Source organism: Bombus terrestris, chromosome 4 (assembly GCF_910591885.1).
Source record: "Bombus terrestris chromosome 4, iyBomTerr1.2, whole genome shotgun sequence".
In the NCBI taxonomy this organism is placed as follows: Eukaryota; Metazoa; Arthropoda; class Insecta; order Hymenoptera; family Apidae; genus Bombus; species Bombus terrestris.
In genome coordinates this window covers 3,206,833-3,229,406 of record NC_063272.1, presented here as the reverse complement: position 1 = coordinate 3,229,406, position 22,574 = coordinate 3,206,833, and the positions used below count along the sequence as shown (strand labels likewise).

Here is a 22,574-nt window from a genome sequence, read left to right as displayed (position 1 = left end):
TTAAGAGGTTTAATTAATAATCATTGTTTCGTCTATCTCGATGATATCATTATATTCGGGCAATCGATAGAGGAACATAATAAAAACTTAGCCATTATACTCCAAAGACTCAGGGAAGTAGGTCTAAAAGTACAACCGGATAAATGTGAATTCCTAAAACCCGAATTGGAATATTTAGGACACTTAGTGACAGCAAACGGAGTAAAACCTAACCCTGAAAAGATAGAAGCAGTAAAGAACTTCAAACTACCCAAAAATCCTACGGATGTAAAATCGTTCCTTGGGTTAGCCGGATACTATAGGAAATTTATTAGGAATTTCTCAAAAATTGCCAAACCGTTAACAGAACTAACTAAGAAAGACATACAATTCCACTGGACTGACAAAACACAACTTAGCTTCGATACATTAAAAGAAAGACTATGCCAAGCACCGGTACTAAAATACCCCGACTATACGAAAACATTTACGTTAACAACGGACGCCAGTAATGAAGGTCTAGGAGCCATCCTTTCACAAGATGGACACCCTTGTTGCTTCATTTCAAGGACATTAAACCCCCCTGAACGAAATTATACTACGACGGAAAAAGAATTATTGGCCATCGTTTGGGCAGTTAGAAGATTTAGGCAATATTTATTAGGCCGCAAATTCAAAATTCAAACAGACCACCAAGCCCTTAAATGGCTGCACAACTGCAAGGACCCCTCTAGTCGATTGATTCGATGGAGATTGAGATTAGAGGAATACGAATACGATATAGAGTACGTAAAAGGAAAGGAAAACGTAGCCGCTGACACCCTATCCAGAGTACACGCGATAACACAAACTGACGTTTTATTAAGACAATTCAGAGACTGGGAAAAATCAGAAGAAATACCAAAATTATTGAAACTAACATCTAACAAAGACAACTTTTTCCAATTAACAAAACCATATCTGGGCCCATATGACGAAACCGTATGGTTACAGAAAATATCAGACATACTTAAAACAAATAGAAAGATAGGAATAGGAGACAATAACTTAAACGCACAAGACAAAGCACACATAAAAAGATTTCTTTTATTTTTCAATGACCAACGCGACGACATAGAATTTGCTTACGAACCAATACAGAGTTTAAGCGAAGAGGAAATAGAACAAGTACTAAAAGAAAATCATGACTTGGTAGGACATCCCGGAATACAAAAGACGTACGACAGAATCCGAGGCAAATATGATATCCCACATCTAATAGACAGAATAAAAGGCAGAATAGGAACTTGCGCGACATGTCAAACATCAAAGACTACTCGGATAAGAGGAAAGGAGGAACCACAGATAACCGACACCCCGTTAGAATCTAACGACAAAATCGCTATGGATGTGATAGGCCCGTTGAAAAAGACCAAGATAGGAAACCAATACATTCTCTCTATACACGATGAACTAACCAAATATTTAATACTTGTGCCCCTAAAAACACAACAGACCCAATCAATCTGGAATGCTTTACTGAATCATTACATTTATATATTCTCCGCACCGAAACGTATATTAACTGACAGAGGACAAAGTTTCATTAGCGAGCTAATGCAACGATACGAAGAAGCATTTAAGATCAAACACATAAAAACCACCTCATTCCATCCACAATCCAACGGAAGCCTAGAACGAACACATGCTGTAATATCCGACATGTTAAAAGCTATAAAAAACGATAATGAAACAGAATGGGATCAAAACCTAAATTTTGTGTGTCTAGCATATAACACTATGGTTCATGATGCCACTGGATATACCCCTTTCGAACTAACATTTGGACACAAGGCCAATCTCCCATCTACCATATCCCAAAATCCGCAAAGAACATACGCTGATGAGGTCAGCTTCAGGAAACGAGAATGGGATGCCAAGCTACTTAAAGCCAGGGAAACTCTAATGAAGAGTAAACAAAGATACCAAAGAGATCAAAGAAAAAAAATTACTAAACCTCAATCCATTTTTAGAGAAGGAGATTTGATATTAGTTCATAATGATCATAAAAAACACAAGTTAGATACTGAATGGCTAGGGCCATACACCATTGAAAAAGTAAAAACCCCTTATTACGAAATAATGGTGAATGACTCGATTAGGAAAATACATGGTAATCGTATTAAACCTTATTTTCCAGGACGGTCTTCACCTTCTCCATAAGTAGCTGTTATGCATTTTGTTTTTGTTTTGTTTTGTTGATTAAGACAAAGAAGAAAACACACTTTTAACCATTTAGTCCATAAAACAATCCTGAAGAAACACTAAGATTTTGGAGGACCAAAATCAATCTAAGGAGGGGGGTATGTAACGTAAATCACGTCAGAGACCAGGACACTGTAACCCCAAACTCTTTTGCCCTGATGTCACCTTAGGCGACCACTTCTAAACATTCTCCAGACAGCCGATACTTGAACATTACACATGGCGACCTTGGCGACAATGTATATTGCCGGAGTGCCTGAGGGTTCATCTGTGTCCTAACGGTCCTTCCACCGAATGTTCTGGAAGCGTGGCAGCGGTCGCGTGCGCCTGCAGGGTGGTGGGGATGATGAAGGATGAAAAACAAAAGAAGAAACAGATGTCACCGAAAGTAAAAAATATTGTAAGAGCCTCAGTCTCGAACGGTCACGCCTAGAGCTCAGAAGTGTCTTATACTTGTATAAACGAAATAAGAATAAAGTGTTCTCCTTCCTAATAAAATTTCTTTTTATTTTTACGTGACAAGGGCAAGACGAGCCTAAGTGCACGGTGTTAACGTTTGAAGATGTAAAAGACTCGTTAGGAAAATTCAGCGGAGATGACGTACCGAATGTGAGCCAATGGATAAGGGATTTCGAGGAAATGGCGGAAGTGCGTGGCTGGTCGGACATCCACATGGTGGTTTTCGCCAGGAAGCTTCTCACAGGCTCTGCTCAAGCTTTCGCACGCCAAGAACGATGCACAAAGTCCTGGGCGAAGTTCAAAAAGGCGTTGGTAGATGAATTCCCAGACATAGTGAGTGACCGGGAGGTACATCAAGAATTAGCACATAGAACGAAAAGAACAGACGAGAGTCTGCTTCAGTATATGTATAATATGCGTGAGATTGCGGGACAAGGAAGAGTCGATACACAGTCGGTAATCGACTATATTATCCAGGGTATTCCCGATGAGGTCGCGAATAAAGCCATACTATACGGGGCCAGGAATATGCAGCAGCTGAAGGAACGCTTCAAGCGGTATGAAGCGATGAAAAGTGAGATGAGGGCGAAAACAAAATTTGGGGAATGCAAGGACGATGAAGCGGAACGATCAGCAATACGGAAGCAGTCGAGGCAAACGAGCAGTAATCCCAAAAGGTGCTTCAATTGCGGCGGTGACGATCACTTAAGTGTTACGTGTCCAAAGAAAGAGAAAGGTGTGAAGTGCTTTAACTGCAACGAATTTGAACATGTTGCGGCGAAGTGTACTGCACGACCAAAGGAGACTTACGTCATCTCGAGGCCCGAGAAGAAGGAGTACGTGAAAGAAGTGTCGATAGATGACTGTAAGATTACATCGTTAGTGGATACAGGCAGTGATCTCACGTTTATGCGATCAGACGTGTATGCGAGGTTAGGTTCACCACCTCTAGGCGGTTGTAGATACAAGGTTGAAGGGTTTGGTTCCGCTGACAATGAGACCTGGGGCGAATTTACAAAGATAATGATGGTCGACGGGTGTGCATTCACGGTCACGTTGCACGTCGTCTCAAACAAGGTATTGAGGAGCCACAGCCTGCTGCTGGGTACTGATTTTTTGGATCAGATAGAGTTGCGGGTCAAACGGGGCGAGGTGAGCTTCCTACGGCTTGACGGGCAGGATGACGGTCACGAAGACGCGTCGATGGTATTGAAGGTCCACGCGATAGAACAGACCGACGAGACAGATCTAGCGCGCGTACAAGAACCTCACTACCGTGAAGCGATCCGCGATATCATTAGGGGGTATAAGCCAGAGAAGACGCGGGATGTCGGGATAACCGCGAAAATCGTGTTGAAAAGCGACAAACCCGTGGTACGAAGACCGCGACGGCTGGCGCCGTCTGAGAAAAAGGAAGTGGACAATTTGATGGAGGCGTGGACAGACGAGGGTATTATAAAACCATCGGACTCGGAGTATGCGGATACCCCGAGTAGAAATCCACTGCCGGGTGCTGTGTATGTGGCTGAGTGTGAGGACGGGCTGATTGCACGGTTGAGAAGCGCACAGAAGAAGGGCATTGAAGTCCGTAAGATTTTAGATGCCGCAACGTGCAGTCAGGCCGATGGATATGTAACCAGAAGATTAATCGACAAAGAGTGGGGCGTGAATTTCGAAAAACAGCGTCGTGAGTTACGCGATGACGCGAAAAGGAAGATCGCTGCGACGCAAGAAGAAAACAAAAGGAATTTCGACAAAAGACGGAAGAGTGCGAAGCAGTACCTAAGGGGAGATCTGGTAGCCATTAAGAGAACTCAATTTGGCTCGGGTTTAAAATTCGGGGGAAAATTTTTAGGTCCGTACCGGGTATTGCGAACAATGTGGAATGACCAATACATGGTGGGGAAAGTAGGGGAGCATGAGGGGCCTACGCACACGTCGGCGACCGCCGACTTCATGAAGCCTTGGGTCCTCAACGCCGAAGACGACGCATCCGACGATAGCGAAATTGAAGACCACATCTGAGGGCAGATGTTATTGCAGGATGGCCGAATGTAGTATCGTGGACAAAAGGCCTAAGATATCGGCCGAATCGTAAACAATGTCGCGAGAGCCGCGGCATTGTCGGGTACATCAATGTGTCGTCGGTCCTTTTTAAGTGGATAGTTTCGTGGAAAGGGCCCGCGTGACCCTGGCCACGGGCGTTTCGGGACACGTGTCTCGAACGGCGGGAAAAGACAAAGAGACGTTAAAGTCAGTATTAGTTGAGAAGCCGGAGAGGACGGATGGAAAAGGTGTGCAGTGTGTGAGTTGAGAAGCGAGAGCGAGCGAGTGTAGAAGCCGAAGAGTGTGAATCGGGAAGTCGGAAGCCGCGTATGAGAATAAGACGTACGACAGCATTGTAATCATTTCGTTGCTTCGAATATTATTAATTAAATCAAAACATCATTACTTGTCCTTTTCCTCTAAGACCCATTAAGTTACTACATATATATATGTCGGGTTGGCGTTAAGATTTGAGTTAGGGTTGAGGGCGTGAAACGAATCCCTATTGGCGCTAGACGTGATCATTAGCAATAGAGGAGATATTTACTAGTGCAAATATGACTATGATGGAATTGGACAAGTAATCGCGATAATTAGATACTCGAGAAGCTAATGACAATGATCCTAGGCTCACTAACGAATCCGCGGTCAAGGGGATGACGAACTCTACTTTTCTTCAGCGTCTAGGTTGTACTCAATGTTAATGCACGAGGCAATCACTACGTATCTGAGAGTTACTTGAATCGTCTTTTAGATCGTACCGGAGAGTGGTTCTCCATCACGGTAACGCTGTCGAGGAAAACTATGATGGGTGTGCCCAAGGGCACGAAATCATCGGATTCGTGGAGAAAAGCCTTCATTCGGAAAGTGAGTGAAATTGGCGTTACTGTTAATTGGTCAATTTTCATGTTGGTGGTTAGGGAAGGGTGCTAGCCGCCCTTAAGAGAAAGTTCGAGAAGAGGAAGCGTCGTTGGTGAGAAAAATAGATTTCTTCTATTTTCTCGTAGTTGGGACGAGGACTGTTTGTCGGTTTGAAGGACTTTAGTTAAACAGATCTTAAGATTTATAGCGGGTCCTCGGGCTAGCTGAACATGTACTGTGGAGACGCGTCGACATCTGGTAATCATCTTACTCAAAGAATAGAGTCTGCGTGTGGCGAGCCACGGGACAGAAATCGTTGAAACGCTTACAGTCGTGCCCCGTCCTAAGTATTTCTTTTAAGGACAGCTATAGGGTTACTTCATGCCTTTGTTAGACAAAACGTTCATCCCTTGACCGCGACTACGTTCGGCGACTGGTTGTCGCCTCGAGCCCGAGCTCACTATCATAAATCTCAAATAAATACAGTCGAATCGAATGACAACAGTTTCTTAATTCGGCTATGGTGAAATCTAAATTACAATACTAGGGGTCTTCCCAAAGTTCCGAAGGGAAGGTTCCAGTATTCTTTCATCTCCGACATATATATATATACCGGAGCCTCCCCTTTGGAGCGGTGGGAGGACCCCCTTAGCGCTGTAACCCAGATTTCATCATAGCCGCACTAAGAAACTGTTGTAATTCGATCCGACTGTACTTATTCGAAATTTATGATAGTGAGCTCGGGCTCGAGGTGACAACCGGTCGCCGAACGTAGTCGCGGTCAAGGGATGAACGTTTTACCTAACAGAGGCATGAAGTAACTCTATAGCTTTCCTTAAAAGAAATACTTGGGACGGGGCACGACGGTAAACATTTCAACGATTTCTGTCCCGTGGCTCGCCACACGCAGACTTTGTCCTTCGGGTAAGACGATTGCCAGATGCCAACGCATCTTCACAGTATATGTTTAGCTGGGCGAGGACCCGCTACGAATATTAAATTTCAATTACACAAAGTCTCTCAAATAGACAAATGGCCTGTGCCCCAACTACGGGAAGATAAGAGAAATCTATCCTTCCACGAACGACGCTTCTCGCTAGCAACTTTCCCCAAGGACAGCTAATATCTTTCTCTAACCACCAACATGGAAATTGACCAATTAACAGCAACGTCAATTTCCCTCACCCTTCGAGCGAAGACTTTTCTCCGCGAATCCGATGATCTCGTGCCCTTAGGCACACCCATCATAGTTTTCTTCGACAGCATCACCGCGACGGAGAGACACTCTCTAGTGCGATCTCATCAGTAATCGACCTGTCTTTCGTATACGAAATAATTGCCCCCGTGCTCTAACATATAGTGTAACTTAGACGCAAACGAAGGGTAAAGTCCAGTATCCGTTGACCGCGGAAACGTTGCCGGAGCCGAGACCATTGTCATAGTGCCGCGAATATCGAAACCTTGCGATTATCTATCGACGCTGTAAATCTCTCTAATTTGTGTCAATAAACTCAACCATTGTTACACCGCACCTATGGCTAATTCCAACGAAGATACACCGAACACCCCCACCCACAATCCTGACGTGCATCCGACATATATATGCATTTCTGATAATCATTTTCAACTCGCACAGGAAAGAAACATCACTGAGGCTACCGCGAATTAAATTCGCGTATCAAGTAACAGGATAGATACGATTCATACGAAGCTTTGCGTCGTTATTCGAGGTAGGAAAAGCTTTAGCAGTGATATCGAGAAAAGCGAAACTACGAAATCATTGCTGTCGACGAGACAGAAATTGCTGCGAATATCGCGGAAAGCAAAGCGACGGTAAAGAGTATTACAGGAAAAAGTTGTTCGGAATATTAGCCTTGGCAAGCATATTTCAAAGCCGTTGAATATGGCGAGATTGTCCGCTTTGTAAATATTTACCGAAAAACATGTCGTACGAAGCTGGGCAATAAACGCGTTTTTCCACAGTTACAAACAAGTATCGTACGTATGAAACAAGTAACGACGAATTTTCCATTCCACGGCACGCGACAATTGACCGTATCATCAGCGTTTCGTCAGAGTTTCAAGAACTGCGTTTTCTTTTCTGTATTTATGGTTTCGCAACTGTAAAACGGAAGGTTTATTCTGGAGATGCGAGTTCGCGTGAACAACTAGCGCAACGAGTAAAAACACGCGGTTTTTGCAACTCGATCGAATTGTTAGCAACTGTGTGTACGAGATCGTATTACTCCCATCGTTGATCGATGTCAGGCTTCTATCCGAGCACACGGACAACGTTCTCCAACGACCAATCAAACATACCAGATAATAATTCTTCATTGTATCATTATTGTAGCTATTAACGACACGGGCTTGTTGTCGCATGATAAAAAGCATGCAACTGCGCTGACACGATAATACAGCAAACCTTTGCACGCTGCGATGGAAAACGCGTCGTTACCTGTTTCGTACGAACGATACTCGTTTGTAATTCTGTAAAGAAACGTCCGTTGACGAACATTATATAAAGTTCTTCCTTCTTCTTCTTCTTCTTCTTCTTCTTGTCTGTAAATCAACTCCTTACAATTTGACGGTTTAAATTTGGCACACCCCGTATATACAGGATGCAACGGAACAACGTTTGAAAGCGAGAACAACGCGAATCCTTGTGGAAAAATGAAGAAAAAGTATAGGATAAAACGTTCTCATTTTCGACTTGGAGAATCGAGTCTGAAAATTTATCAAGTATACTGGAACTGTATCTGAATATCGGTTCGAATAATAAATTTATTTAATTATATAATTAATTTATTACAAAGGAAATACAATCTGGATGTGAATATCAAATGGAAACAAATTTTGCTAAGTTGAAAATCGATCGTATCGTAATTACCACGACTCGTTGTTTACAGATTAAAAATCTGTTTTACGAATACGAGGAGCTATATATCTACTATTATTAATCAATTTTTATGAAAAATTTCGTACGATGCGCGGATAAATTCTAATTTGATAAATTGTTGGAAACGTGGAAAATTGAATGCAATAAAATTACGTGGCACGGTTTACACGGTTGCAACTTTATGACCCACTTAGGTCAAGTAGCAATGAAATTTATTGTATATATCGGAAATTCAAGGCACGTAATTGGCAGTTTATAAACAAATTATTTGTTCTCTTAATTAAATTGCCCGCGTCGAAAGCTGTGAAACGTTTTTGTATCGAAATCGAAGAATCCAACATCGCGATCCTATGAATCGAAGAATGCGACGTAAATGTTCGAAGTATGGTTGAGAAACGATAGAAAATTCCAAGTGTTACGCTGTATTTCTCGTTCGATTTAAATCGAAATTTTAATGAGGAACAGCGCCGATTGATATTTAAAAGTGAAACGATTAAGAGCAACGATACAGGTTTTGTTAAAAGCAATTGGTCTATTTACCTCGCTGTTTAAACGGGTTTGCTTGACGATACTTTGATCAATTTCCATTGACACTTTTGTAGATAGCATTCTTTTTTACGGATGGAAAGCCGTCTGATGGAAATTTGTCTGAAATGTCCGTCGTAAAATTGCATTTTCGCGGGCAACAGAAAACAATGGAATTTTGTACAAAAGCGCAATACTTTAATTAGCGCAAAATTCCATTTTCCCCGCTGGGAAATTGAATTTTCTATTAAAGCGTGATACGTTTAATCAGCGGTGGCGTAAATTCAACAAATAACAACTGGAATATTGACTTGTCACAATTTTGTGACACCGTATATGTCGACGATACGTTCCAGTCTGGTCGTATTTACAATTTCAGAAATTTTGCAACTATTTTTTCATTTTATCCGTAACGAGAATAGCGAAGATAAGACAGGCAAACGTGGTAAAACGTTGATAATTCGGTTACAGGGAAATCGAATAAATTTGAAGTTGAAGAAAGTAAGAGAAAGTCGAAACGAAGAAAACGCGATTCCTTAAGCCACGATGTTCAGGGATTTTATAATCTTTCCGGTGACGTCTTCGACGTGGAATACCCAGAAGCTGAGAAATTGATTCTGTACGATGAAAAAGACGATGTCTCCACAGAATACAACGATACAATAGTGGAAGAATTATCGATCGACGTAAATCCTGTTGAGAAATGCTCAGTTGGTATGACCGCTAGTTACTAAAAGGTTACTAGGGTTATGTTGGTACGACTCCTAACGACGCTCTTTTGTCATAGGAGTCGACCACGCCTTAATTGCTAAGACGCATTGGGAGAGTTTAGACGTTTGCTGTGTGATTTGGTGTTTTGTATAAGAGAGAAAATAAAAGGTGTGATAACCAATCCGAGTGGATCCGAGATTGATTATCAACCCCAACCTATATAAAATAACAAATCCCGAGGAAATTGGATACTTCTCTGGTTCTAAATGGCAAAGGAACAGATTATCAAGTAAGTCAAATATTTTTCCAAATGCCATTCTTGTACAATCGTTGCTTTTCTACTTACCACGTACAATATAGCGGTTAATAAATTAACGAATCATCGAATATTACTGAAAGAAAGAAATTGTACTGATATTCCAATCTATCGTGTACAAAAGTAATAATAACAGCATGTAATATAAGAATAGCTTATCTTCAGCCTTAAAAGGAACTCGGTTTACAATTATTCTCCCTATTGCATTCCACTCTCGCTTGATCTTCTACACGTTCATCTATATTTCGCTGTTTTTAATTTATTTTATTATTCCCTGTCTATTACACATATGTATATTGTCCATTGCACGAATCTTTATCTATCTTGCCTAATTTAATGTAAAAAGATAGAAAAATAGACAAATTTGCTGGAGGAATACGTTTACCAAAATTTGTCAAGAATTTTAAAGAAATTTGCAGGATGAAATTCACGGTGATACCGAATTGATATTTTTGAAATTATACTTTTGAAATAATTATTTATATCATAATAATTATTCCACGAATACTTGCTCGTAGATATTAATTTATGCTTTTAATAATCATGCGTTTAAGCTATCAAGTCGAGTCGAGTAGACTTTCTAATTTCGTGGAAGATAAGTCGATTTCTAAGATAAGTCATTTCTAGAGAAAACACCAACTGCTAAGGATTCGCCGCCACGATGGCTAGAGCTTGGAATAGCTGCTGATTACTCCGTGGTAGATTTTCATGGAATTCGAGTACAGCAATATATCTTGGCTCTTTTAAACATCGTAAGTAATACCAAACGGAATTCTGTTATTATACTTAGATATAGAATACCTCCTCCTACATATGTACGCAAGCAACCGGGAAACATAGGGCAGAGTTATGCGTATCTCTGTATTTTCAAGGTACGCTACTTGCTTTCAAACATCTCGATCGTATACTCGGATGGAAGCTCTGTATTTTCTGTTTACACTGTTCGAAGCTTACACGTATCTTTTAAAAAGTTCAGCGAATAATTTATCCGTAATGGAATTTTGTAATCGATTAATTTCAGCCATTCGGTAATTGGTTTTCCAATGCTGTTGAGATTAATAACGTACATTTCCTAAGATAAATATAACGAATAAAATTAATTTTTTAGGAAAATTATATAAGATACGATGTATTTACGAGAGTTTTGAATAATAATTTATTTGTAAGGCTGTAATACTGTTTTAACGCCTGTTACATTTTCGTACGTATTTTAATCCTAGGTCAGTGCAATTTACATGGACCCATCGCTCGAATCCAACATGATTCTAGTGATCGTACGAATGATTTTATACGCGGAAAAACGAGACGTTATGGTAAGCGATTTCCATTAAATTAAATCATTTAACTAAAGTAGTAACTATCTGAGATACGCATATGCGAGTGTCAATTATTTTATTTTCTACTTATCTGTACAGTGTATGGTATATAAATTATATAGGTCAAAATATCTGCGCATGACGTTTTAGATCGATAAAATGCAACGAGTTCCATTTTGTTAAATTGGACAACCGTGAACGATCCCTTGGAAACAAATTTCCAAACAAACAATTTTCACGGATTATTGACAAACCTCGCATTTATCCTGTATCCGAAATATCTGTATAATCGACTATTAAACCTTTTTCATCTCTTAAGAATCTTAATTTAATGTTATAGACCTATGATAATATCATTGATATACGACACTTGCGATTCCTTTTACTTTTCTTTTTCTGCTATTCTTCTCTGCTGTTGAATCAACATTTCAACATTTTTCAGGAAGATTAAAATACTAATAGCGTTACAAGTTACATTTGATTACAATCAACAACACGATTACTTGCACATATATTTATTATCATTGACGAATATTTATATATAGTATATAATGCATGATGTAATAATAAATATAACATATTCGTAATATTTGCTAGCTTTTATTAAGAAAATATTAAACGTTGTCGTAGGTCCGCCGTGGCGATGCCAGACGATCTCTCGAGAACGTTAACAAATGGAACAGAAAGATGCTGTCCTCGAAGGACGTAAATCACGATGTTGCTGTATGGTTGACGCGATTAGATATAGGAGGTCCTTCCGGTTACGCACCTGTGTCAGGAGTATGCTATCCCGCGAGATCGTGCGCGTTAAATCGAGACGAAGGCTTGACCAGCGCATTTATCATCGCTCACGAAGTAGCACACATGTGAGTGTCCCACATGTTGGATATCGTTGGCAAACTGAAATATTTATAACTGGCCTGGGTATTTACGCAGAGACCGTGTGCTATTTATTTATGCAAATACGTACTTTTACGAGAATAATTTGAAAAATGAAATCTCCATAGGAGAACTTATTATCTTTACCGAATATCACAACGAGTACTGTGCTTTGAATCTGCCATAGATTTTTGCGTATTATGTGCGTTCTTGCATTCCTCCTTTCACCTACGATGGCTCTTAAACAAGAAACGATATCGTAACGAGAAATACAACTTAGCTGAGCGTCCACTTTGGTTCCACTAGTGTTGTCCCATACGACTTTGTGTTTGACCTCGCTATTAGGGGACTTTTTACCCAACGTTTCCTTCACCGCCTTCACTACCTTCGATTTATCGAACTTGAGACTTAAACTGGCCGTTACTAAATCTTCCGGCTTCTTCGACATCGGTTGGTGTCTCTTCGTGAACCAATTCGACGGTGCCATAAAGGTCGAAATAGCGGCTTTCGAGGATCCGCTAAGCTTACTTTTAGCTCCGTGCAATGTCGACACGTCGAAGCTATTGGAACGGAAGCTCTTCGATCGACTTCCCTTCTGTTCGGTCGTTTTTCCGGGCCAGTTTGATTTGCTATCGTCCTGGGAACTCGGCGCTTCCTCGCCGCATCGGTTGATTTCCGTCGCGGAAGACGCTAACGAGCTTAGGATCGATATCAGATCCGTATTAGAGCAGACAATGCCCGCAGCACCGGAAACGGATGCACTCGCGGCTCTTGGCAGTTCCGAGACGCGCTTTCGGAGAGAAGACGTCGGCGAAACCGAAGGAGTAGGCATTTCAGAGAATCGTTGTTTCGGCTGTTGAGTGTAACGTTGAGCGGAACTGTTACCCTCCAGCGGCTGTATTTCGTACACTTGCTCCGTCGACGTCCTGTACATCCTTAAGCGCACCTGGCAAACGGATTGCTTTTATTCGAAAGACAGTTTCTTTTTCATCATAATTCGTGCGTTATGATACATGTTTCGATGATTGAGCCGTTAAGCGTGACAAGGCGATGGAATTGTTTTGCACAGAAATTCTGCTTCTAAAATTATGTTAGGGATTCTAGGGCGTAATAACATCTTGGAACGCAAAGTTATCGATGTGTCGATGAAAGTTAAGCGAGCTTTATCGAAGCACACGTTCGAGTCTTTGGGCGATTGCTAGGAATACGCGTAATGTTCTTTTCTGTGAGCTGAAAAGTTGAACGAATATAAAAGGCGTTTGTAGAGGATTTCAAAGCGGAAGAAGAAGCAATACAAATGTTTAGAATCAGAAATTATCTGTTTATATAGAGATCTGTTTTATGCAAGATCTAAAATCAATCAAATCGGATTGTACGGACGTATTTGTCTGTGTTAATCCTTTGACGTCGATACCAACGATGTATATAGCGAATGGCGGTTATCAGCCAAGATTATGAGCACGTAGGGAAGAACAGAACTGAACGCTTGCTGTTCCAATAATGACGATCCATAAAAGTCTGAACTCTAATAAAAAAAACGCATGATAACGAATACAGCGCGTATTCTTTCGTATGTCTTCAATGAATATGTATAAGTTTGCTCGTAACAGAGTTGAAAAATGCCTGTAGCGTTCCAAGTTTGAACAACGTTTGTGTCGCGCGAAAATTGAACAATATCTGAACCGCTTGAACGTTAACAAGTATCTTTTTCTGTGTTCGAGGTGTGAATGCCGCGAGTGTCATGACCAGCCTTTCACGTGCTCTTGGCGCGCCTTCTACTGGCAAAGATGGGACGCTACTTGAACTAACACGAGATGTTAGTTTTCCGAGAAGATCACGATATCTCTGCGGGTGAGGAAGTTCGGCAACTTGTACCGCTGTAATATAATTCCAAATTACCCTGCGGAGATACCGAGTTTACGACACGTCCCTGGCTATTGAGCGCGGGATGAAGTAAATTTCTATGTTATTGCTTAATAATTTATGATTCCAATTGAAAAATAAGCTTCTTCGCGACCATGCTATAAGCTTCACCGACGAAGACGTGCTTCCTTAGCGAGGCTCCTGACGAACAAGGAATGAAAACCATAGCGACTCGATTCGTCCGTAATTTTAACTGTTAATTTTCGCCTAATTAATAATTGTTCTAACTCCATCTAAAAAAGAAGAAAAAAAAAGTAATTGATGAATCCACGTATGCGTACATTGTTATAAAGAACGATATGATGTGTAAATAATTATAAGTTACAAAGAATAAAATAATAAATAATACGATGAAAATTGTATACCTGGAGAGCAACGAATATTTGGTTCTTTCAAATCTTAACTTCGCACGATCGTATAGAAGTTCGTCAACTTTAAACTCGGTTTTTCTTAGTCTGCAAACTAGCGGAGATAGAGCGGCTAAAATTGTTGAGGTTATTCAGTATATAAAGAGAGAAAAACGCGTGGATAAAGTGTAAGATACAAAGTATATATTTGACTTAATAATGAAATACAGGAATACAATTTGAGCTGGTCCAGATCCGCACGCTAGCACTGTTACTTGATGACTGAGAACCCCGAAGCCAACGTCGCCTGTCTACCGTTTATGGTCTGCCTCCCTGCTATTCTTTGGTCTATATGCTGTCGATGGCTTCAGCGCTTGAGAAAGCTAAAAAGACCAGATGTGGAGTTTTCCTAGAAGTGGTGACCACTTCAACACCCTCCCTAAAACTCTACATCCCGACAAACAATTATATCTGAATAGTTTCTAACTCTCGTCGTAAATATCTGAATCTTGATTTTGTCAATGTCTTCACAAATACATTTGCCAACTGCCTTTCTCTTTTCCATTCAAATTAATTTATTACTAAAAAAACTACGAGAAGACTAAACAGATCATGTAGAGTTTTTTTTTTATATTAGAAGTGATAGTCACTTCGACACCCTCCCTAAAAACTCTACATCTCTATAAGCAATTACCTCTTAACATCTTTTTTATTTTTCAAACCTAACTTTTGTCTTAAATATTCAAATCTTGGTTTTGGCAACGCTTTTGTACATATATCTGCCAGTTGCTCTTCGCTTGTTACATATGTTACATCAATTTCGCCTCTATTGTATAAATCTCGCAAAAAGTGGTATCTTATATCAATATGCTTACTTCTTTGATGGAATTCAGGATTCTTAATTAATTTTACGACACTAGTATTATCTACACATAGCGTATACTTAAATATCTCTATTTTGCATTCGAGAAATATTTTCTTTAGCCACATAATTTCTTTCTTTTCGGATCTCATCGCTTCGTTAAAATCCACTGGTAATTTTTTCGCTACGTACAGATGACACAGATTCCCTTCACACACGTTGATCAGGTCGTCATCTTCCTTCAAAAGTGTACGCATGACAAAACGCCACTGGAGCCAGTTTTCTTCGCCACGTAACATCTCGATCTTCGCACTTGCTGATTCCATTTTAGCACTATCACTTACTTTACTAAGCACAATACTTTGACAATTTATTCACTTCGCGTTGCTATCTTACACTTTACAGCCCTGGGTCCATAACCTGTTGAGAAAAGAGAAAAACGCGTGGATAAAGTGTAAGATACAAAGTATATATTTGACTTAATAATGAAATAAAGGAATACAATTTGAGCTGGTCCAGATCCGCACGCTAGCAGTGTTACTTTATGACTGAGAACCCCGAAGCCAATGTCGCCTGTCTACCGTATTGGGTCTGCCTCCCTGCTATTCCTTTGTCTATATGCTGTCGATGGCTTCAGCGCTTGAGAAAGCTAAAAAGACCAGATGTGGAGTTTTCCTAGAAGTGGTGACCACTTCAACAAAAATAAACGAAAGATCCTTACCTCCCTCGTTCATAGGTCTGCGATGTTGTCCATAATGTCCAACCGAAGATTGCGCGTACTTCTTCTACCGATCGGTGGTACGGGCATTCTGGACACTGGGTTTCCATGTTTTGGTAATATTCTTGTAACAGCTCCAAAAGGAAAACAGGCGACTGATTCGCGACGACTAAACAAAGTCGGTAACACTGCTTCCCTCGTAACGACCGAATGTCCTGATCCTTCTCCGCCACGATCGCTCATTCGTCTCACCTGTCGACACAAACATCAAGATAGTTTCGATACGCGAGAACTGTCGTAGTGACGATCGAGCCTGGCGAAAGTCAAATTGACCAACTTCATCTTTGGACAATCTCATAATTTCGCAATTTCATCGTTCAAGTACACGATTGATTCTCACAAAACCTCTAGTTTCTTAGAGCTTAACGCCACGCTCATCTTTTCACTTTTATCGCATATTGTCTCACCACTTGCGATACTTGTAATTACTTTTCTCTACTTTTCAATTTTGGAGTTGGTCAATGTGATTTCCGAATGGCTCGATTGACTATGCGAGTCTTGGATAAAGATGACAATTAAACTATTCAGATTAGTCATGTTGCTTCGTCAAACGATTTGAATTCAAGCAATTCGAAACCATTTTGTCAATGTGAACCTATTATTTTACCAATGTGAATCTGTAATTTTGCTTGAAATATCCTTCCAAGTTTTTATGATGATTCAGATTGGTCAAGTTACCTGAATCAAGCAACTACTTTCAAGTTACTTGAAACTATTTTGTTAACGTGTACAGTTGCTTGAATCAAGCAACTATTTTCAAGTAAGTTAGAATCATTTTGCCAATGTGAACCTGTAATTTTGCTTGAAATATCCTTCCAAGTTTTTATGATGTTTCAGATTGGTCAAGTTACCTGAATCAAGCAACTATTTTCAAGTAAATTGGAACTATTTTGTTAACGCGTACAGTTGCTTGAATCAAGCAACTATTTTTAAGTAACTCGAAACTATTTTGTCAGTATGAAACTATATAGACACTAGTTAATTCCCATACACATGTATAATGTATAATGTATAAACAGAGCTATTTTTTCAGATCAGAAAGTACGATCAATCTTTTTCTTTAAATATATTATACAAACGTTGAACAACGTTATGTTTTGTTAAGCTAACAGGATACACTAAAAATACATTATCACATACATTATCCAGTTCGTTCGTGAGTGCCGAGGCGTGCAGACGTGTGTCCAGTGCCCTGTGAAGTTCACAAAACTCCACGTGACGCCCATCTGTCGAAAGCGAATCCAACTAACCTAGCCAGGGGTTAACAGCCTCTCGACTAGTTCTTTCACACTGAATTAATTAGCTCGATGATGGCTCTATCATTCCCAACAGGCTCCCCGGAGCTAAATTATAACACCACCATTTTTCCTCCCCCGTGGCAAGAGGGCAACACATCTATCCTGGTAAACGACCATCACACGAAAAAACGAAAGCTCGAACCAACCAAGACAAATGTAAACAAGAGTCAAACTAAACCATCAGCCAGCCAGGTGACCACCTACAATAGATTTTCAATACTGGAGTCCACGGAAGACTCCATGATTACAACCGAAAAGGTAAATAATCTCCATACTCAAAGAATTCCCTCTCTCCCACCGATATTCATTAACGACGTAATCGACATACAGTCAATGATTAAGACTATCGAAAAAGACATCAGCAAAGAGGACTACAAGTTAAAGATTAACAACAACCACGTGAAAATACTGCCGACCCGCCCAGACGCCTATAGAAAGTTAACCAAGCTATTAAAAACGTTAAACGCTAAATTCCACACATACCAGCTCAAACAAGAAAGACCATTTCGAGTGGTGCTACGCAACATCCACCACTCAGTCGATCTAGACGAACTAAAGTGCGAACTGTTAAATCACGGCCACGAAGTAACTAACATCAGCAACATTAGGCATAGAATCACAAAAAACCCACTATCCTTATTTTTTATAGACTTAAAACAAAAAACAAACAACAAAGAAATCTACAACATCAATCGGCTGATGAACTCCATAGTTAAGTTCGAGCCACCTCTTGTAAAGAAAGAAATAATACAATGCAAAGGTGCCAAAGGTACGGCCACACGCAGAAATACTGCAATCACAACTTCCGGTGCGTAAAATGTGCAGGTAATCACCCCACTGACCAATGCACTAAATCCCCGGAAACCCCCGCCAAGTGTATCCACTGTCAAGGAGAGCATCCTGCGAACTACAAAGGATGCTCAGCCTACAAAACACTACATAATATAAAGTATCCAAAACTGAGACCCAAGGACATAACCATACAAGAACCTAAACCCCAAAAACTCACCACACCAACAGTATCCTATGCGCAGGCAACGCAAGGAAACGTAAACAACTCGAAAACACACAGTGTACACACAGAAAATAGAATTCCCACCCCACAAAGCACAGACAACTTTACCAGACTCGAAAAACTTATCGAGAAGCAAACTGAGCAAATTAATAACTTGCTGTCACTACTCACACTCTTCATGGACAAATTCATACGCACAGAAGCAAAATAAAACCAATGCGAATAGCTCTGTGGAACGCCAACGGTCTAGCTCAGCACAAATCTGAACTAGAACTATTCTTAAAACAACAGCAAATAGACGTGATGCTCATATCCGAAACCCACTTCACCGACAAAAACTACCTCAAAATACACGGCTACAACTTCTACCACACCCAACACCCCAGCGGAAAGGCTCACGGCGGCACCGGAATCATAATCAAATCAAACATCCAGCACTACGAACTTCAACCATTCCAGAAAGACTACCTCCAAGCAACAAACGTAGCAATAGAAGACTGTCATGGTACAATCACCACTTCAGCTGTATACTGCCCTCCCAGACACTCCATCGCCAAAGAAGACTTCGACAACTTCCTGGACACCCTGGGCAATAAATTCATAGCCGGAGGAGACTACAACGCCAAACACACCCAATGGGGCAGCAGACTGGTTACAGTAAGAGGCAAAAACCTCCTCAACAGCATAATAACCAATAACCTCAACTACCTTACCACATACGAACCCACACACTGGCCCACCGACACAAACAAAATACCCGATCTCCTTGATTTCCTCATAACTAAAAATATCTCGTCAAGACACGTCCAAATCAATTCCTCGGCTGATCTCTCCTCTGACCATTCCCCCGTGATAGTAACAATCAGTTCAACTATCATCGAGAATACACCTAATGGCTCCATTCATAACCAACACACCAACTGGCAGCTCTTTAGAGAAATCTTCACACACACAACTTCAGCCTCAACTTCACTAAAAACCAACGAAGAAATCGAAGCAGCTACGGAATACCTAAACACGAGCATAATAAACGATATCCGCTTCTCCACACCGGCAATAACGTCCATCAGCAAACACGAATATCCCCAGTACATATTAAAAACAAATAGCAGAAAAACGTAGACTAAGAAGAGTATGGCAGACCCATAGAACACCGGAGGACAAACGCAAACTAAACAACGCAACTAGAAAACTATTCAAAACCATAAAAAACTACAATAATGATTGTTTTCACAAATATCTCGCCAGCTTGTCCCCCACAGCCGACTCCAACTACTCACTATGGAAGGCCTCCAGGAAACTCACGCGCACCCCACAAATAATACCTCCAATCCGCCGCCCGCAAGGCGGATGGGCGCGTAGCCCTATAGAAAAAGCCAACCTATTTGCCAAACACTTGTCTGAAGTATCCAAACCCCATTCCTCCGTAGCTGCTGCAGACGTTACCGAATACCTGCACATTCCCTTCCAAATGTCCCCTCCTATTGAGCCCTTCACTTCTGCAGAGATTAAAGAAGCAATCAGTCGCCTAAACCCCAAGAAAGCAGCAGGTCACGACCTAATAGGAAATAAAGCAATCAAGGAACTTCCCATAAAAGGGTTTGCACTCGTCGCATCAATCTTTAACGCTATCCTCCGCGTTCAACACTTTCCCAAGGCTTGGAAAATCTCACTAATCACCCTCATCCCTAAACCCGGCGGTAAACCAATATATGAAACAACCTCCTATCGCCCAATCAGTCTTTTACCTACCCTGTCTAAACTATTCGAGAGGATGCTCACGAATCGTCTCCTCCCACTCCTAGAAGAATTGAAAACACTCCCAGACCACCAATTCGGCTTCCGAAAACAACACTCAACAGTAGAGCAAATCCACCGCATAACCCACATGATCAGCCAAACCCTTGAAAAGAAAAAATACTGTTCAGCGGTATTCTTAGACATCCAACAGGCATTCGACAAAGTATGGCATGAAGGGCTACTCTACAAGATCAAAAAGATCCTACCCCATCCATACTACTCCATCTTAAAATCCTACCTAACCAACAGACAATTCATAGTTAAATGCCTAGGCGTCTCTTCCGCAACAGTCCCAATAGAATCCGGCATACCCCAAGGTAGTGTCCTCGGACCCCTACTGTTCTCCATCTACACTGCCGACTTACCTATATCAAACGAGGTAACAATAGCAACATTTGCCGACGATACAGCACTATTAGCTACCCACGCAGACCCGACAATTGCCTCATCCACTCTCCAGCGAAGTCGCGACACCATGGAAAAGTGATTCCAAAAATGGGGCTTCAAAATAAACGAAAAAAAATCCTCTCATGTAACCTTTACGCTCCGAAAACAAACCTGCCCCCAGGTCACCATTAACAACACAATAATCCCAAGCAAGGACTCCGTAAAATACCTGGGCATGACCCTGGACAGGAGGCTAACTTGGAAAAAACATATCTCAGAGAAATCAAAGCAATTAAAGGAAAAACTAAGAAAATTCTATTGGCTCACGGGCCGACGCTCCAAACTAAACATACAGAACAAAATAACCCTCTACAAGGCCGTAATAAAACCTGTCTGGACCTACGGAATCCAACTATGGGGAACAGCAAGTAATTCCAACATTGAAATACTCCAACGCTTCCAATCGAAAACGCTAAGATCCCTATTAAATGCACCCTGGTATGTTACCAACGAAACAATCCACCGTGACCTCAAGATACCTACAGTCAAAGATGAAATACACAAGTTCAGAAGCAGATATAACACAAGAGTCAACAACCACCACAACCCACTAGTCACCCAACTACTGGACACGACGGACCAGATCCGCAGACTAAAAAGAAAATACCCTCTAGATTAAATCCTTAGTTTCTACTAGAACCAACAATATAAAACTATTATAATCCATGTCATTGTATCACGCCAAACTATGTTACTGAAAATTCTCAACGAGAATTGATTGTAAATATTCTAATAAATAAAAAGAAAAAAAAAACATACATTATCCATGCCACGCGGAGGCGACTCGTTCCTGCGCCCTTCCTGTTCCTCTTCGCCCGATGTACTTTCCTCTATGACGGGTTGGAGCTCGCCATAGTTTGCCTTCACATTCACATTCGGGCTTCTCATCTTGATTTAGGCAAATTCTCACTTGAACATAAATAAAACGTTTCTTCGTTGAAACCGTATCATAGTGGAGAACGATCGAACAGTACAAAAAAATGAATAAAAATAAGTCACATTTTTATTAATTTTCTTTTGTATCTAAAAACAAATCTGATAGATTCAAAGATACAAGATCCTTGAAAATATCGTATGGAATTTAATACTAGTTTAGTGTGCAATTAAAAAATTACTATACTATTTTATTTCTCCTATATACATGTTGGAGATAAAAGGACATCGGGGCCTTTCTTTTGGAATTTTTGGGAAGATCCCCAATACTTTAGTCTAGACTTTTTATTATAGCTGCACTTAAATAATAAAACTCAGAAGTAGTTGTTTATGATTTAATCCGACTATGTTTACCCGAGATTTATGACAGTAGGCTTGGGCTCGAAGTGACACAACTGGTCGCTAAACGTAGCCACGGTCATGGCATGGACGTTTTTACCTAACAAAGCTATGGAATAATTGTATAGATCTCCTTAAAAATATAGTTGACCCGAGGGGTACAGAGACGAGTATATAAGTGCAGTTCCATTTGGACTGAGGGAGTTCTACTTATACTGTAGACAAGTAAGTTGAGTTCTACTTATATCGTAGACAAGTAAGATGAGTTACACTTGAATTGTGGACAAGTAAGCTCAGTGCGACTTAGACTTTGGAAGAAGACGTATTTGTTATCCCTTTGACCGTGGATTCGTTATTGAACCTAAGATCATTGTCATTGTCATCTCGAGTATCTAATTGCCACGGTTACTTGTCAAACTCTGTACCATATCGGTACCAGTAAATATCATCCATATCGTATAACAACAATGGTTCATCCAAATGAAGATTCGTTACACGCCCCTAATCCCAATGAGAACTCGAGATATATGTATTTTTCTTTTCTTTTTGCTTAAAAGATTTCCTATTTATTGTCACATTAGAATGTCAGATTCTTTT

The 22,574-nt window shown here is 40.6% G+C and overlaps 3 protein-coding genes across 11 annotated transcripts in view; 1 reads left to right on the top strand and 2 right to left on the bottom strand.

The window, feature by feature from the left end:
• Positions 1-9,902: 9,902 nt before the first annotated feature.
• LOC125384644 (A disintegrin and metalloproteinase with thrombospondin motifs 3-like) lies at positions 9,903-14,520 on the top strand. The gene is made up of 5 exons (XM_048405397.1): positions 9,903-10,013; positions 10,668-10,792; positions 11,261-11,353; positions 11,987-12,222; positions 13,957-14,520. Exons 3-5 carry the CDS (start codon positions 11,276-11,278, stop codon positions 14,036-14,038), a joined length of 396 nt encoding a protein of 131 aa, XP_048261354.1. The 5' UTR covers positions 9,903-10,013; positions 10,668-10,792; positions 11,261-11,275; the 3' UTR covers positions 14,039-14,520.
• On the bottom strand, positions 12,052-13,378 carry LOC125384998. The gene has a single exon (XM_048405390.1). The coding sequence runs from the start codon at positions 13,167-13,169 to the stop codon at positions 12,303-12,305; it is 867 nt and encodes a 288-aa protein (XP_048261347.1). The 5' UTR covers positions 13,170-13,378; the 3' UTR covers positions 12,052-12,302.
• Positions 14,521-16,045: 1,525 nt separating the features above from the next.
• Positions 16,046-22,574, bottom strand: part of LOC125385000 — a 64,606-nt gene continuing 58,077 nt past the window's right edge. For 8 of the 9 annotated variants that reach the window (XR_007223911.1, XR_007223912.1, XR_007223913.1 and 5 more), the window contains 2 exons: positions 21,465-21,614; positions 16,046-16,337 (listed from right to left, as the gene is read on the bottom strand). Coding sequence is in view for 2 of the 9 variants with exons in the window: in XM_048405395.1 (XP_048261352.1) it covers positions 16,098-16,337; positions 21,465-21,593 (369 nt within the window). In the remaining 7 variants the exon portion in view is untranslated. Of the gene's footprint in view, positions 16,338-21,464; positions 21,701-22,574 lie in introns of those variants that run through there. The other variant, XM_048405396.1, reaches the window with a different exon arrangement.

Coding starts and splice junctions, on each gene's coding strand:
- LOC125384998 (XM_048405390.1), bottom strand. CDS start 13,169: ATGTACAGGACGTCGACGGAGCAAGTGTACGAAATACAGCCGCTGGAG.
- LOC125384644 (XM_048405397.1), top strand. CDS start 11,276: ATGGACCCATCGCTCGAATCCAACATGATTCTAGTGATCGTACGAATG. Junction 11,354..11,986: donor CGGAAAAACGAGACGTTATG/GTAAGCGATTTC, acceptor ACGTTGTCGTAG/GTCCGCCGTGGCGATGCCAG. Junction 12,223..13,956: donor GCTCACGAAGTAGCACACAT/GTGAGTGTCCCA, acceptor TCTGTGTTCGAG/GTGTGAATGCCGCGAGTGTC.